Below are 13,749 nucleotides of genomic sequence, written 5' to 3'. Positions count from 1 at the left end.
TTCTCCCTTAATTATCATTACAGCTGATGCTAATGGAAAGTTTTATTTTATTTACTGTTCGTGTAATATGAATTTTATTTACATGATGAATAAATTAAAAACAGAATGAAGATTAAAGTTCAGTGTGATGATCAGAAGGATGAAGCAGAAAGTTTGTGTAACTGAGCTGCTCATGTAGAAGTGTTGAATTTGTTTATATCCACTCCCTAATCTGATGGTCCTGCCCAAAACTCTCCTTAGCTTCAGCTTCATTGAGGAACAAAGTGAGGACAGAACAAAACACTGAGCCATCATGAGAGAATAAAATAGAACTTTTAAAACTTTATTTCTGTCATTATGCTGCGTGTCGCGGTGGAATCTGCGGCGGGTCTTCCCAAAAAGAAGCTCGGTAACCCGGACCCCATCACATCCATCGTCTTTAAAGGTAAAAAAAACATCCAGGAGCTGCACAGAGACACCACAGAGTTTTAATGACTGAATCATTAAATAATCATTAAGTACAATTTTACAATAGTTTTACTGGGTATTTTATTATTTTAGATCGCATGTGTGAACTTCTTAACTACTTGATATTGTGTATGTGCATCTCATTTACATGTTCAGTATTTAGGAGACGCTTTTATCCAGAGAGACTTACAGAAGAGCATCTCAGAACTAAATACAGTTTTGTAAGCTATAATAAATAAAGATATAATAAAGTTATTATAACATTCATACTTAAATACTGAATTTAGACAGTGAATAGCAATAATGTTTTTAAAACAACACATCTGTATTAAATCACTGTAACTGAACACTTTGCAAGTGCTGAATTAAAATTTTTTGTTAGAATAAATATTAATTAGTGTTAAATGATCTGATGAAGTGCTAGAATAAACTTTACTGAACACATGAAGTGCTGAATGAACTAGGTAACTTAAATATGAATAAAAGTTAGAAATGGAATTGATGTTGAATGAGCAGTTGTGGTGTTAAATACTCCTGTGTTAAATGTATTGCTAAAACTAGAAGAACTGAATGAAGACTTTGTTTTATGAAGGTGTTAATAAACACTGACAGTGTTAAGCCGAGAATGTTAAATTAAGACCTACACCCTAATGTTGTTGCATTGATTTATGCTAAACGTTTTTTGGTATTGAACACCTGGGGATCCTATAAATAGTGTGTAAAAAGTAAAAATGTTAATACAGTACATGGTGTTAATTCAGCTCTGGGTTTTGCTGTGTAATAATGTCAGTGTGTTACAACATGCTGTGTCAGTCATTCAGGTGCTTTTATCCAAAGGGGCTTGAACTAGCAAGCTTTAGATTATCTCTTCAGTACCCTAACCACTAAGCTAACACTACCCTTATGTGTCTGGCTACAGTAGAACTGAACTATTACTGTATTTATACACATACTGTATGATGTGGATTATTCACTAGATAATACTAACTGCCCCCTTGGTGTAAATGAAATGTTGAATGTGTGATGGTCTGTTCTGGACTGGCACTCTGTGGGGTATTCCTGCCCCGCCTTCAGTTTTTCCAGATCGGGCTTAGGGCCACCGAGAACCTGATCAGAATAAAGCTGCTACTGGAGCTGAATAAATAGTAAATAGATTTTTCTCATTCATTCATTGTGTGTTTTACCACCACTTTATCCTGGTCAAGGTCATGGTGGGTCCAATTAAATGGACACCCTGGACAGGTTGCCAGTCTATCACAGGGCAAACACACACCAGTTGTCCTGACTGCATGTCTTAGTAATTGTGGGAGGAAACTGGAGCACCCGGAGGAAACCCACACGGACAAGAGGAAGAACATGCAAACTCCACACAGAATGGATTCTGACCACCCAGCCAGGGACTCAAACCCAGGCCCTTCTTGCTGTGAGGTGACAGTGCTACCCACCTAATAGATTATTATTTTATTTTATTTCTTTAGGTGAAACAAAGAAAACCCGCTCAGTCAGCAGTGAAGTTAATCCAGTCTGGAAGGAGGTAAGACTGAAATAGTACGATAGTAAAAAATAAATATAAAGCTGCAGAGTATCAATATGAGATTATTATGTTCCAAACACCCAACACGGGTGGATTATTTATTTATTACTTATTTTTTATTGTTAAAATCAGATATTTGGTGAAATTGAGTCATTAGTTAAACCATTTTAAAAGAATCTGAACACTTATTCATATTTATACTTTTTTATATTTTTCAGACCCTTGTATTTGATTTGAAAGGTTCTCCACTTGATTCTTCTTCCTTCATTGATGTTATCGTAAAAGACTTTGAGACCCTTGGAAAAGACAAGTAAGTGTTAAACACCAGAACGCTGCTCAGTTCTGGACACACTGTTAGCGTGTGCATTCTGTTAGCGTGAGGTACATTCTGTTATCTGTTCTCCTGTAATCTAATCAGTTTCTAATCTAATTTCATTTACTAGTTTAGCTGCAGTTTTAGGATGTTTGACATTATGTTTTTGCAGCTAAACTTTGGCAATAGTGCTTTACACTTAAAGTCAAGCATTTTATATACACAAAGCAGGTATAACATTATGAGCACTGACAGGTGAAGTGAATAACACTGATTATCTCTTCATCATGGCACCTGTTAGTGTGTGTGTGTGGGGGGGGGGGGGGTATATTAGGCAGCAGGTGAACATTTTATCCTCAGAGTTGATGTTAGAAGCAGAAAAATGCACTCTCACTGATGCACATGTGGACAATTGTGGCCTAGCGGTTAAGGTACTGGACTAGTAATCCAAAGGTTGCTGGTTCAAGCCCCACCACTGCCAGGTTGCCACTGTTGGGCCCCTGAGCAAGGCTCTTAACCCTCAATTGCTTAGACAGTATACTATCACAGTACTGTAAGTCGCTTTGGATAAAAAGCATCTGATAAATGCTGAAAATGTAAATGTGGACTGTGTGGTCCAATCCAACAGACGAGCTCCTGTAGCTCAAACTGCTGAAGATGCTGGTTCTGATAGAAAGGTGTCAATACACAGAGCAGTACAGTTTGTTACGTATGGGGCAGCAAAAGGGGGACCAACACAATATTGTGAAGGTGGTCATAATGTTATGCCTGATCGGTGTAGAATTATAACTGTATTATACCTGTCAGGGTTTCTTTTCTGTACCTGAATTCTTTCAAAGATTCAGTAGAGGCCAAAAGTCCGACGTTTAAAGATCAATTCAGTGTTTTTAATTACGAATCACATAATCAGTGTAACAGTGAGTGAACAGGTTTTGTTTTGAGTCTGTGTTAAATTAAACTCAATTTCAGAATTCAATTATTAAAGCAAAAACTCAGATCAGTCTGTTAGAGTGTAAATTTGATCTGCTCATTGGAAGATTGATTATCATTTGTAATGAAACGTGGTATTAAATTCAGAAAAAAATCAGGGTTAAAATTAAAAGTCTTGCTGCTCAGGTGGTGCAGCAGTAAAAACACATGCTGGAACCAGAGCTGGGATCTCGAATACATAGTATCGAGTCTCTGGCTGAGCGGCCACATGAACAACGATTGGTCTGTTGTTCAGATATGGGCGGGACTAAGCCGGATGGGATCTCTCTCTCATAACTAATGCAATTACGTCCTCTGCTGGCTGATTGATGGCGCCTGCACAGAGATGAGAAAAGAGTGCTGTCAGGGTGTGTCTCTCCGTACACAACACTGAGCTGCACTGCACTTGTCAAAGTGTAGGTGACAAAATGCATATGACTGCTGCCCACGTGCCGGAGGGGGCGTGGGTTACCTTCGTTCTCCTCAATCAGAGCGGGGATCGGCATTGGTGGAGAGGAAGCGTGACACAATCAGGCAATTGGACGCCCTAAAAGGGAAAAAAAAGCATAAACAAAAAAAAAAAAAAAATAAATAAATAAATAAATAAATATATATATATATAAAATTAAAAGTCTTTTGGTCACACTGTAAATATCCAGTAACATGAATAATTAAAAGCAGGTTTTCCATTAATTAAAAACTGCTGGATTGTGGATTACGTTGTCGGTGGTCTCTCAAGTTTTACGTCATCATAGATGTAGAGATGGTCGGAGAAATAAGACGAGACGATCCTGTTCCAAATTAGCAGCGTTTAGCTCAGCTAAGGTTTGTTGTTGTAGTTTGTTGTTGATCACACAGACACAATTAAAGGGCAGCGGAAGCTTAGTGAGTTTTGCTTTGGGCTTTAAGTCTGAAGGTTGGTGCCAAGCAGCTTCTGAGCGTATAGAATGTTTCAGCAGCTCCTTGTTCATGGCAGACGTAACCCAAAAGTGTTTGATGGGATTGAGATCAAAGCTCTGTGCAGGACACTGGAGTTCCACCGCACCTGAATTCTTAAATCATGAGCCTCACCTTGTGCACAGGGGGACATTGATTCTGGAACAGTGAATTCCTCGTTATACTTACATTTTTTTGGTTTTTTGGTTTTTGGCATGTAATTACCACAGTAAATTTTACACCTGTTGGTAATGAGTGAAGCTGAAACCTCCGAAAGGTTCCATTGTTTGGAGAACTTGATTATAATTGTTTATACATATTTAATGTCATTTTTCTCAGATACAATAATTGTGCTGATTTTACCTATAAATGTTCAGACTGTACTCATTCTGTTAGCTGGTGTAGCCATCGCTGAGGTGTTGGTTTCTTTTTTATATGCTGCTGATAATGTTAGAACCTGTGACCTTCATATACAACATAAATGTACCATTCAACAGTAATATACACCGATCAGGCATAACATTACAACCACCTCCTTGTTTCTACACTCACTGTCCATTTTATCAGCTCTACTTACCATATAGAAGCACTTTGTAGTTCTACAATTACTGACTGTAGTCCATCTGTTTCTCTACATGCTTTGTTACCCCCTTTCATGCTGTTCTTCAATGGTCAGGACCCCCAAAGGACCACCACAGAGCAGGTATTATTTAGGTGGTGGATGATTCTCAGCACTGCAGTGACACTGACATGGTGGTGGTGTGTTAGTGTGTGTTGTGCTGGTATGAGTGGATCAGACACAGCAGCGCTGCTGGAGTTTTTAAACACCTCACTGTCACTGCTGGACTGAGAATCGTCCACCAACCAAAAACACCCAGCCAACAGCGCCCCGTGGGCAGCGTCCTGTGACCACTGATGAAGGTCTAGAAGATGAGCGACTCAAACAGCAGCAATAGATGAGCGATCGTCTCTGACTTTACATCTACAAGGTGGACCAACTAGGTAGCAGCGCTGCTGTGTCTGATCCACTCATACCAGCACAACACACACTAACACACCACCACCATGTCAGTGTCACTGCAGTGCTGAGAATCATCCACCACCTAAATAATACCTGCTCTGTGGGGGTCCTGACCATTGAAGAACAGCATGAAAGGGGGTAACAAAGCATGTAGAGAAACAGATGGACTACAGTCAGTAATTGTAGAACTACAAAGTGCTTCTATATGGTAAGTGGAGCTGATTAAACAGTGAGTGTAGAAACAAGGAGGTGGTTTTAATGTTATGGCTGATCGGTGTAAGAAATAATTGAAGTGTAATTAATAACCTGTTTCTCAGATGTAAGCTCAGGACGTTGTGTTTGCACTTGCTCTCGTTCTCTCTCAGTTTTATGCAACAGTTTTTTAACTCTCAGTATGTTGAGAAACTGACGGCTGATTGGACTCTCTCGGTCTCAGGTATTTCTCAGGATTACGATGTCGGTCCCACTCACACCCATTCACTAGGTTTAGACTTGCACTGCAATACTGGGAGGGAGAGATAAACAAAAACACCTGAAGGTTTGGATCAGTGTAAATCTGTTGGCACATGTTCAGGTTAATGCTGTGAACTTGTTGATTTTGTAAATGAACGTTTTGGTCTTTAGGTCATGACGACTGAACTACTGACACAGGCAGTGCTGGCTCTGGCATCTGAGGAGGCTTCATCAGGGATTTTATTCTATAGGGTTGTTTAAACTCCCTAAACTGTTTAGAGAGGATGTGCAGTGTTAAGTGGAAAACATTAAAGCTGCCAGCACAGGATCTAGGGAGTCAGGTTTGATCAGTTTGTGGAGAAATTGTAAACCTGACAAAACAGATTGAAGAGAATTTTTTTTCTTTAGCCGTAGTTGCTGCATTTAAACTTTTTCACGATTCGTTAAAACCTCGGACTAATTTTGCTGAATTCATGTTTATGATCTGTGTTATTTAGATATCTGAGCATTACACTAAAGCTGAATTAGTTAGATGAGATGTTCAGTTTCAGGGTGAAACAGAATCATGTGAAGCATATGGAGAGAAAAGTCTGCAGTGACCAAGAGAGTCGAAAAACATAGAAAACAAAAACAAGCTTCTTATACTGAGAACATGAACTTGTGCCCTGCTGGGAACGGCTTCCCACACATTTAAATAACAATCCAGTATTGTCCCGGTGGAGTTTACTGTCAGCGTGGCCACCACCTCGTCCTACATGCCCAAACATTTCAGATTTCCCTGCAGCTAGAACCATTTTACTGTTGTATTTTAGTGGTTCCCAATGTGGGTGGAACAGGATCCTGGAATTTTGTGACGTCCGTCTGTAAATCAGCTAAAATCACTTTATTATAATAATAAATCTCTAGATATTATTTGATATATATCAGTGATAAGGCAGTACGAGGTTGAACAAATAGATTTTTTAAATTTTAGTTTACGAACAGTTTGTATTTTTGATAATCATTAAAATAATATTCCACTAGCACACCAGCGGCGAGATTCTGAACTCCTCGGTTCAAAGCCACCGGTCGGCTTGGGCACCATCTAGCAAACATAATTGGCCTGCAGGGTGGGATGGCCGGACTGTGTGGGTGGGGTCTTCAAACACTGTGTAAGGACCCTGATTGGCAGATAGAGAGGCGCCTGTGCAGAGTGCAGATTACATCTATAGCCTTGTTGGATTTTAGGGTGACAGCACTGACTTCTAGACACTCTCACTCTCATGTCTTTTAAATAAGTTCAGAACAATCTCCATGTAAAATTTCATCCACTGTAGGATATCCATGATTTAACCTGATTTATGCTACGCTGTGCTAAATCACCAGGAAGTAAATGTAAAATCAGTCTCTGATGTAAAACACATCCACTAATTTTCTTCCAGGAACAGTTTCAGAATCAACCAACAATCAGCATGTGATAAAACAGGACTGGTTATAACGAGTGTTTGTGTTGTAGGTGCAGTCGAGGCTTTTGTACACATCCATCACATGAATCATCCGTTACTGTGGTTTAGTCCAGATCTCCTGCTCACACATACAGGAATTATAGTGAATAAGAGAGCAGATCTACATTTACACAGTTTATCCAGAGTCAATTTTAATCGTGACAGTGGATGTCAAATCAGTGACCTTTTAATCACTAGTCCTTAAACTTCACCACTGATCTACAACCCACACATTTAACAATATGCTAAATTACTGTATGATAACTGTACAACCAAACATCAGTGTAGTTGTATAGCACTTCATTTTAATGTAAATATTTTTGAACTGAAAATGATCACTGAACTTTCAACACTTTATTGAACCATGAAATGTGGCCACATGTTTGGTACCTTTGAGCTCCTAAATGTAGATTTAAATAAAGCATCAGATCCCGACTCACTTCTGTTGAGCCACACACACATTAGTGTTGGTCAGGTAACGATGTTGGTCTGATGTTGAGGTCAGGCTCACCGCCTGCAGGGGTGTTGGTAAGGTTTAAGGTCATGACTCTTGTCCAGACAACTTAAGTTTTTTCTTAACTTTTGCAGTCTTGGTATAGTTGGCACTGCCACTCTCCAGTACAGCAGAACAGCACAAAACCTAAATATTTTCCTCAGTATTTAGAGTTTTCCAGGAGAACTTGATAAAATCATGATGTAAAGAGTCTGTCCTGATGTTTTTCTTTCACTATTACATCTGTTTTAGTTTATAAAAGCATAAATCAGTTTCTCATTATGAAAATCATCTGCAGTGTAGTTCTGCTCCAGGACTGGAGTTGTGAAATATTACAGCAGAGTTCAGATTTTATCAAGAGAGCTAGATATAATAAATATAAATGTTATTATGGTCCTGTGTCGAGCTTCACACTAGCAACCGGTCACAATCAGAGTCAGGACCGTTTCATGAAAAGAACTGTACCTTCGTCTTCATGTGTGTTTCTTTATGTTCCTGATGGAACACGCCCAGATAAATGTGCTCTGGTTTTGAAGAACACGAGCTGAGCTTTTGTGTTTCTGTTCTTTGTGTTTCGGTGTTGTGATTTACCGCATGAGTTTGTTCTGTAATGAAAATGAAGCTTCAAAGATTGAACTTTTGGGAGGTTTAATGATCGTTTATTTGAAGCAAAATGGCCAGAATGAACGTGATTGGGATTCATTTGATCTAAAAAAATTCCTGATATTGAAACAAATTCACTATAAAAGCACCTAGAAATAACGTTGTTTGATTGATTCCCATCTTGAAACATGTATGGTGGCACTGTGCATTTACTTTTTTGTTGTCATAACTATGTTTGAGAAATGAACTACTGAACGTGGCTAAACACACATGAACACCTCACCATGACTTGGTTGTACAACGCACTTGGCAAATATAACAGCCTCCACTCTTCTGGGAGGATGGTTTTTGGTGTGTGTCTGTGAGAATTTCAGACACTGATGTATTTACAATATTTTATAGAATTGTTTTCTATGAAACGACTGTTATCAATGAGTGTAGCTAAAACGACTGAACTCAATAATCAAGGGGTGTCCACAATTTTTGGTCTTTTTCAACTTGATAAGAAGGAATATCACTGATTATACTCACATAGTACAGTGACTGGTCTGCCATTAAATAAAGAACAAGATAAATGTAGAGTGTGATAATAGATGAGGTGTTAATGTAAACACATGCTGTGTGGTTAGTAGGAGGTTTGTTTACTGTCAGTAGATGAAGTAATAAAGCACACATTTACTCATCACAGAGGTGGAACTGCATTTGTACATAACACGTGTTTATTTACACATTAAAAAGTCATAAAATACATCTTGAACACTGAGCCTGGTAATAGTTTAACTTCTAAGAGTGGGTGCTGGGATGGTACTGTAATAAATTATACTAGCTCACTACTGCTGGGATCCAGGGTTCACTGGCTGTGTTTGGGGAAGGGGCGGTGGATGGCCAAGGTGGGTCAGCATCCTGTCTGGGGTGTATTACTTCATTACGCCCAGTGATTCACAGCCACACTGTGACCCTGACCAGGATAAAGTGGTGGTAAAAACATGAAAATGAAATTTCTTAGAGTGCAGGGACTGTAATGTGTTTACATCCCGACACAGTCCTCTCAAATCAGCCGCTGATAAAACTGTATAAATATGAAACAAAATTAAATCGAGCTTAATGGGATGTGGCGTGTTCACTGAATCGTATCACAATGTCAGCAGCTGAAACACTCCTAGTGAGCACATAAACTTTTATAAGGTAAACATTTGCTTTTCAGAGTAAAAAAGGTCAGACGTTTCTGTGTAACACCGAGTAACTGAGTAATGTTGGCCTGGTTAGGTCCGAGTGTTTGCGTTGGGAGGAGGCCTCGTATTTCTCCTCTTTCTCTTATTTCAGACACGTGACTGAACACTGAGGAGCTTTTGTGGGTTTCAGGCTTCAGTAGATTCAGTTTCAGTCTCTTGTTTAGTTCCTGAGTTTTGTAGAATGCTGAGGGTGCTGAGCCGGTTCTCTCTGTCCAGACCCTTCAGTGCTGGGCGTCACCGCTGTACCTCATTACACAATACATCAGTAACAGAAAACATGCGAAGGGTGGATTGGTTAATATCAGAGTCACCTCCTTGTTTCTACACTCACTGTCCATTTTATCAGCTCCACTTACCATATAGAAGCACTTTGTAGTTCTACAATTACTGACTGTAGTCCATCTGTTTCTCTACATGCTTTGTTAGGACCCACCACAGAGCAGGTATTATTTAGGTGGTGGATGATTCTCAGCACTGCAGTGTGCTGGAGTTTTTAACACCTCACTGTCACTGCTGGACTCAGAATCGTCCACCAACCAAAAACATCCAGCCAACAGCGCCCCGTGGGCAGCGTCCTTTGACCACTGATGAAGGTCTAGAAGATGAGCGACTCAAACAGCAGCAATAGATGAGCGATCGACTCTGACTTTACATCTACAAGCTGGACCGACTAGGTAGGAGTGCAGTTGTAGCGTAGCGGTTAAGGTACTGGACTAGTAAGCAGAAGGTCGCTGGTTTAAACCCCACCACTGTCAGGTTGCAACTGTTGGGCCCTTGAGCAAGGTCCTTAACCCTCAATTGCTTAGACTGTAAGTCGCTTTGGATAAAAGCACCCGCTAAATGCCAAAAATGTAAATGTAAATGTAGGAGTGTCTAATAGAGTGGACAGTGAGTGGACACGGTATTTAAAAACTCCAGCAGCACTGCTGTGTCTGATCCACTCATACCAGCACAACACACACTAACACACCACCACCATGTCAGTGTCACTGCAGTGCTGAGAATCATCCACCACCTAAATAATACCTGCTCTGTGGTGGTCCTGTGGGGGTCCTGACCATTGAAGAACAGCATGAAAGGGGGTAACAAAGCATGTAGAGAAACAGTTGGACTACAGTCAGTAATTGTAGAACTACAAAGTGCTTCTATATGGTAAGTGGAGCTGATAAAATGGACAGTGAGTGTAGAAACAAGGAGGTGGTCATTATGTTATGGCTGATCGGTTTTGTTCGATTTTTTTTTTTTTTTTTTTTTTTTTTTTTTTTTTTTTTTTTTTTTAAATTTGCATTTGGGACGGAGAGGGGTTACAATAATTATTTCTACTTATTTATTTATGGTTTGTTATTTTGGGGCTCATTACAGTATCAGTAAAATCCACTTTGTAGGATAAAAGTAATAAAATTGAATAATATTCTGTACTGTAACATCATGTTTAGTTTTATTAACACTGATGCTTTTCTGTATTATTAAATCTGATCTGATCTTTTGTTACAGGTTTCTCGGCTCAGCTAAAGTTTATCTAACAGATCTAGCGAGCAATCAAGTGAAGTCGCTCCCCTCAAAAAATCTGGCTTTGGTGAATGAAAGTGGGCAGAATATTGGTGTAAGTATTTTATTCTTTTATATTTTGTGTGCACAAATAAATCCACGTCCACACTCACAAAATCCGCAAAAGGAAAACAGAAATTCATCATTGTATTTTTTTATTAATGACCTGGATTTCTGTTTCATTTCCTCATGAAATCTTACAAAGTAAACAAACACACAAACATTACAAAGTCTGATCAGAATCATTTAGTTTTTATTTTATTTTTAACATTTCATGCAAATGATTTGAAATAAATATTAATATTCAACATCAACATCAAACTGAAACTCTTTATAACTGTCTGTGTGATAAACTGTCTGTGTGAAACTGTCTGTGTGATAAACTGTCTGTGTGATAAACTGTCTGTGTGATAAACTGTCTGTGTGAAACTGTCTGTGTGATAAACTGTCTGTGTGATAAACTGTCTGTGATAAACTGTCTGTGATAACATTGTTTAAATCTTTACATTTTTATTGTAGGCCACGATCGATCTGGTAATAAGTTATGAACCACCAGCCAGTGCCGTTCCCAACCCAAACGATCAGCCGGACGGCGGTGTGGCAGGAAATGCAGGTACACGTAACTCATTCTGTCTGGGTTTGTTTTTCTCTCTGGATGAATTTAAATGTTTAAATGAGGCAGTAAAGAGTGATGAAGGATAAATCAGGAGGATTCTGTATCTGTGCTCAGATCAGGTTTTATTCTCTGTGCAGCTTCACGTGTTGATCTGTTTATTGTGAGGAATTAGAGAAACTCCCCCGCTGTTCTGCCAACATTTTATCTTCAGTCTGGTTTTCTTTTTTTTGCTTAGTCACTGTGTCCAATAAACACTCGCATCTCATCATCTGGGAAACAGTTTCATTTCATCTGTTATTTTGTTCCAAAGCTTCGTATCGCTGTGTGCTGAATGAGGAACCCGACTGTTCTGTGTTTGTTTACGTGGAACAATTTAACTTTAAAAGATGTGAAATAAGTGAAGTGCCAAAATATCCTCCTGAGACCCAGAAGAAAAAAGGTTTTAGTATTTAGGATTGTGGTTGGAAGAAACATAGTGCAACAATTTATTTTTTAACAATGTTATTTTTTTTTTTTTTATTATCTGTCCTTTGTAGTGGACATCGAAAAACATCTCAGAGTGGAACTTTTTTCTTTTAACTGCATTCACTTAAACAGTCACCTAAAGATCACATCACACAGCATTTACAGCATCACACATGGAATAACAGGAAGCAGTATTTTGTCTTTGAAACACACAAACATGTGTTCCATTTAATATATTTGACAAATGTTTTCCCTTTGCATTCTGCTCTCCTGCATGGTGATGCATGTACTGCAATCAGCAGTTTTGGCAAATGCAGTGTCCCATATTTTTTGACCTCATTATTGGGCCTCCTCTTCTTACAGCTCTACAGTCTTGGCCCTCTTCCTCATCTCCTAACAGCTCTAAATCTGCATAATTTCTAAATACAATGTTCTCTGCCTTAATCAGCCCTTTGCTTCCTTGTATAGAAATAGGCTAAACAGGGGGTAGTAAGTCCTGCTGTCCACTACAGAGGACATTGAATAAATGTTGTGTTTTAAAAGGGTTAAAATTGCTGGACATTTCTGAAATCTTTTTAAATTGAAGTCAAGACTCTCATATTGATGAAACAATTTGATTATTAGCAACAGAAACAAAATATCAGCAAAAAACTGATCTCTTGCCATAAAATGTGGAATATAAGATTGGAGCCACTTTGAAAAGAAAGTTCATGAGCTCTGTTTGCCACACCCCCACAAATGTGACATTACTGAAAAGCCCAGGATGTACTTTATACAGTACATTTCTAAATGCAATAAAATAAATAAAATGAAAAAACTTTATTCAGTACAGTAGTACTCACATGGATAGCATAAACGGTGCTTGAGTTAGAGATCTCAGACTCATGTCCCCCACAGAGGACAAAAATAAATTGCTGGGTCTCAGGAGGATATAACAAATAAAAACTTAATTGTGTGTCACCTCTCAGTGCAGGTCCCAAGCCTGGATAGAAATAGGAGGGTTATAGAAGGACGTCCGGAGTAAAAACCAGATCAGGTTTGAGGACCAGATTTACAGGAGCAGCAGGAAAAATCTTAGTTTTTTTATGACCTGTTGGTGACCAATAATTAGCTGATAAATTCTGCTACATCTGCTTTTAAATTCTAAAAGCTCTTGGTGCTACAGGGGTCACTGGCACTCAGACAAAGAGCCTGTCCATGGAAAATGGGCATTTAGTCAATTTATCCTGAAACTGAAGGTAAATGAGGGTTTTAATATTATTCATACACAATTTTTATGTTTTTTATCATTATTTAAGCAGAATTTTAGTGAAGTTTATTAATGCTCCCAAAAAAAAAAAAAAACACAGTGTTTGATGACACTTGTCTGTGTTAATGTGGTTTTACCTGCTTTCATTAGCTGGACACAGACGGCCTGACTGACCACAAGTTACATTTAAAGCAGAAGCTTTTATCCAAAACATTTTACACTTGGGGCTTGAAGCAGCAACCTTCTGATCACTGGTCCAGTACCATAAGTTACCACTGCCCTAACATCTAGGAACGCCTTAATTTATCATATATACATCTATGGTACAGGTTTTCTTTCACATCCCAGTTTGTTTGGAAGCTAGGGTCAGAGCGCAGGGTCAGCCA

At 38.9% G+C, this 13,749-nt stretch overlaps 1 protein-coding gene across 1 annotated transcript in view; it reads left to right on the top strand.

The window, feature by feature from the left end:
• The first annotated feature begins 270 nt into the window (after positions 1 to 270).
• Positions 271 to 13,749, top strand: part of myof (myoferlin) — a 56,972-nt gene continuing 43,493 nt past the window's right edge. Inside the window, exons 1-5 of the mRNA XM_063003359.1 lie at positions 271 to 424; positions 1,926 to 1,981; positions 2,200 to 2,291; positions 10,980 to 11,088; positions 11,553 to 11,646. Of these exons, the coding sequence (XP_062859429.1) occupies positions 337 to 424; positions 1,926 to 1,981; positions 2,200 to 2,291; positions 10,980 to 11,088; positions 11,553 to 11,646 (439 nt within the window). The 5' untranslated portion in view covers positions 271 to 336. The remainder of the gene's footprint in view (positions 425 to 1,925; positions 1,982 to 2,199; positions 2,292 to 10,979; positions 11,089 to 11,552; positions 11,647 to 13,749) is intronic.

The sequence above is a fragment of the Trichomycterus rosablanca genome, chromosome 10 (assembly GCF_030014385.1).
Source record: "Trichomycterus rosablanca isolate fTriRos1 chromosome 10, fTriRos1.hap1, whole genome shotgun sequence".
Classification (NCBI taxonomy): Eukaryota; Metazoa; Chordata; class Actinopteri; order Siluriformes; family Trichomycteridae; genus Trichomycterus; species Trichomycterus rosablanca.
This window is presented reverse-complemented; position numbering and strand designations above follow the sequence as displayed.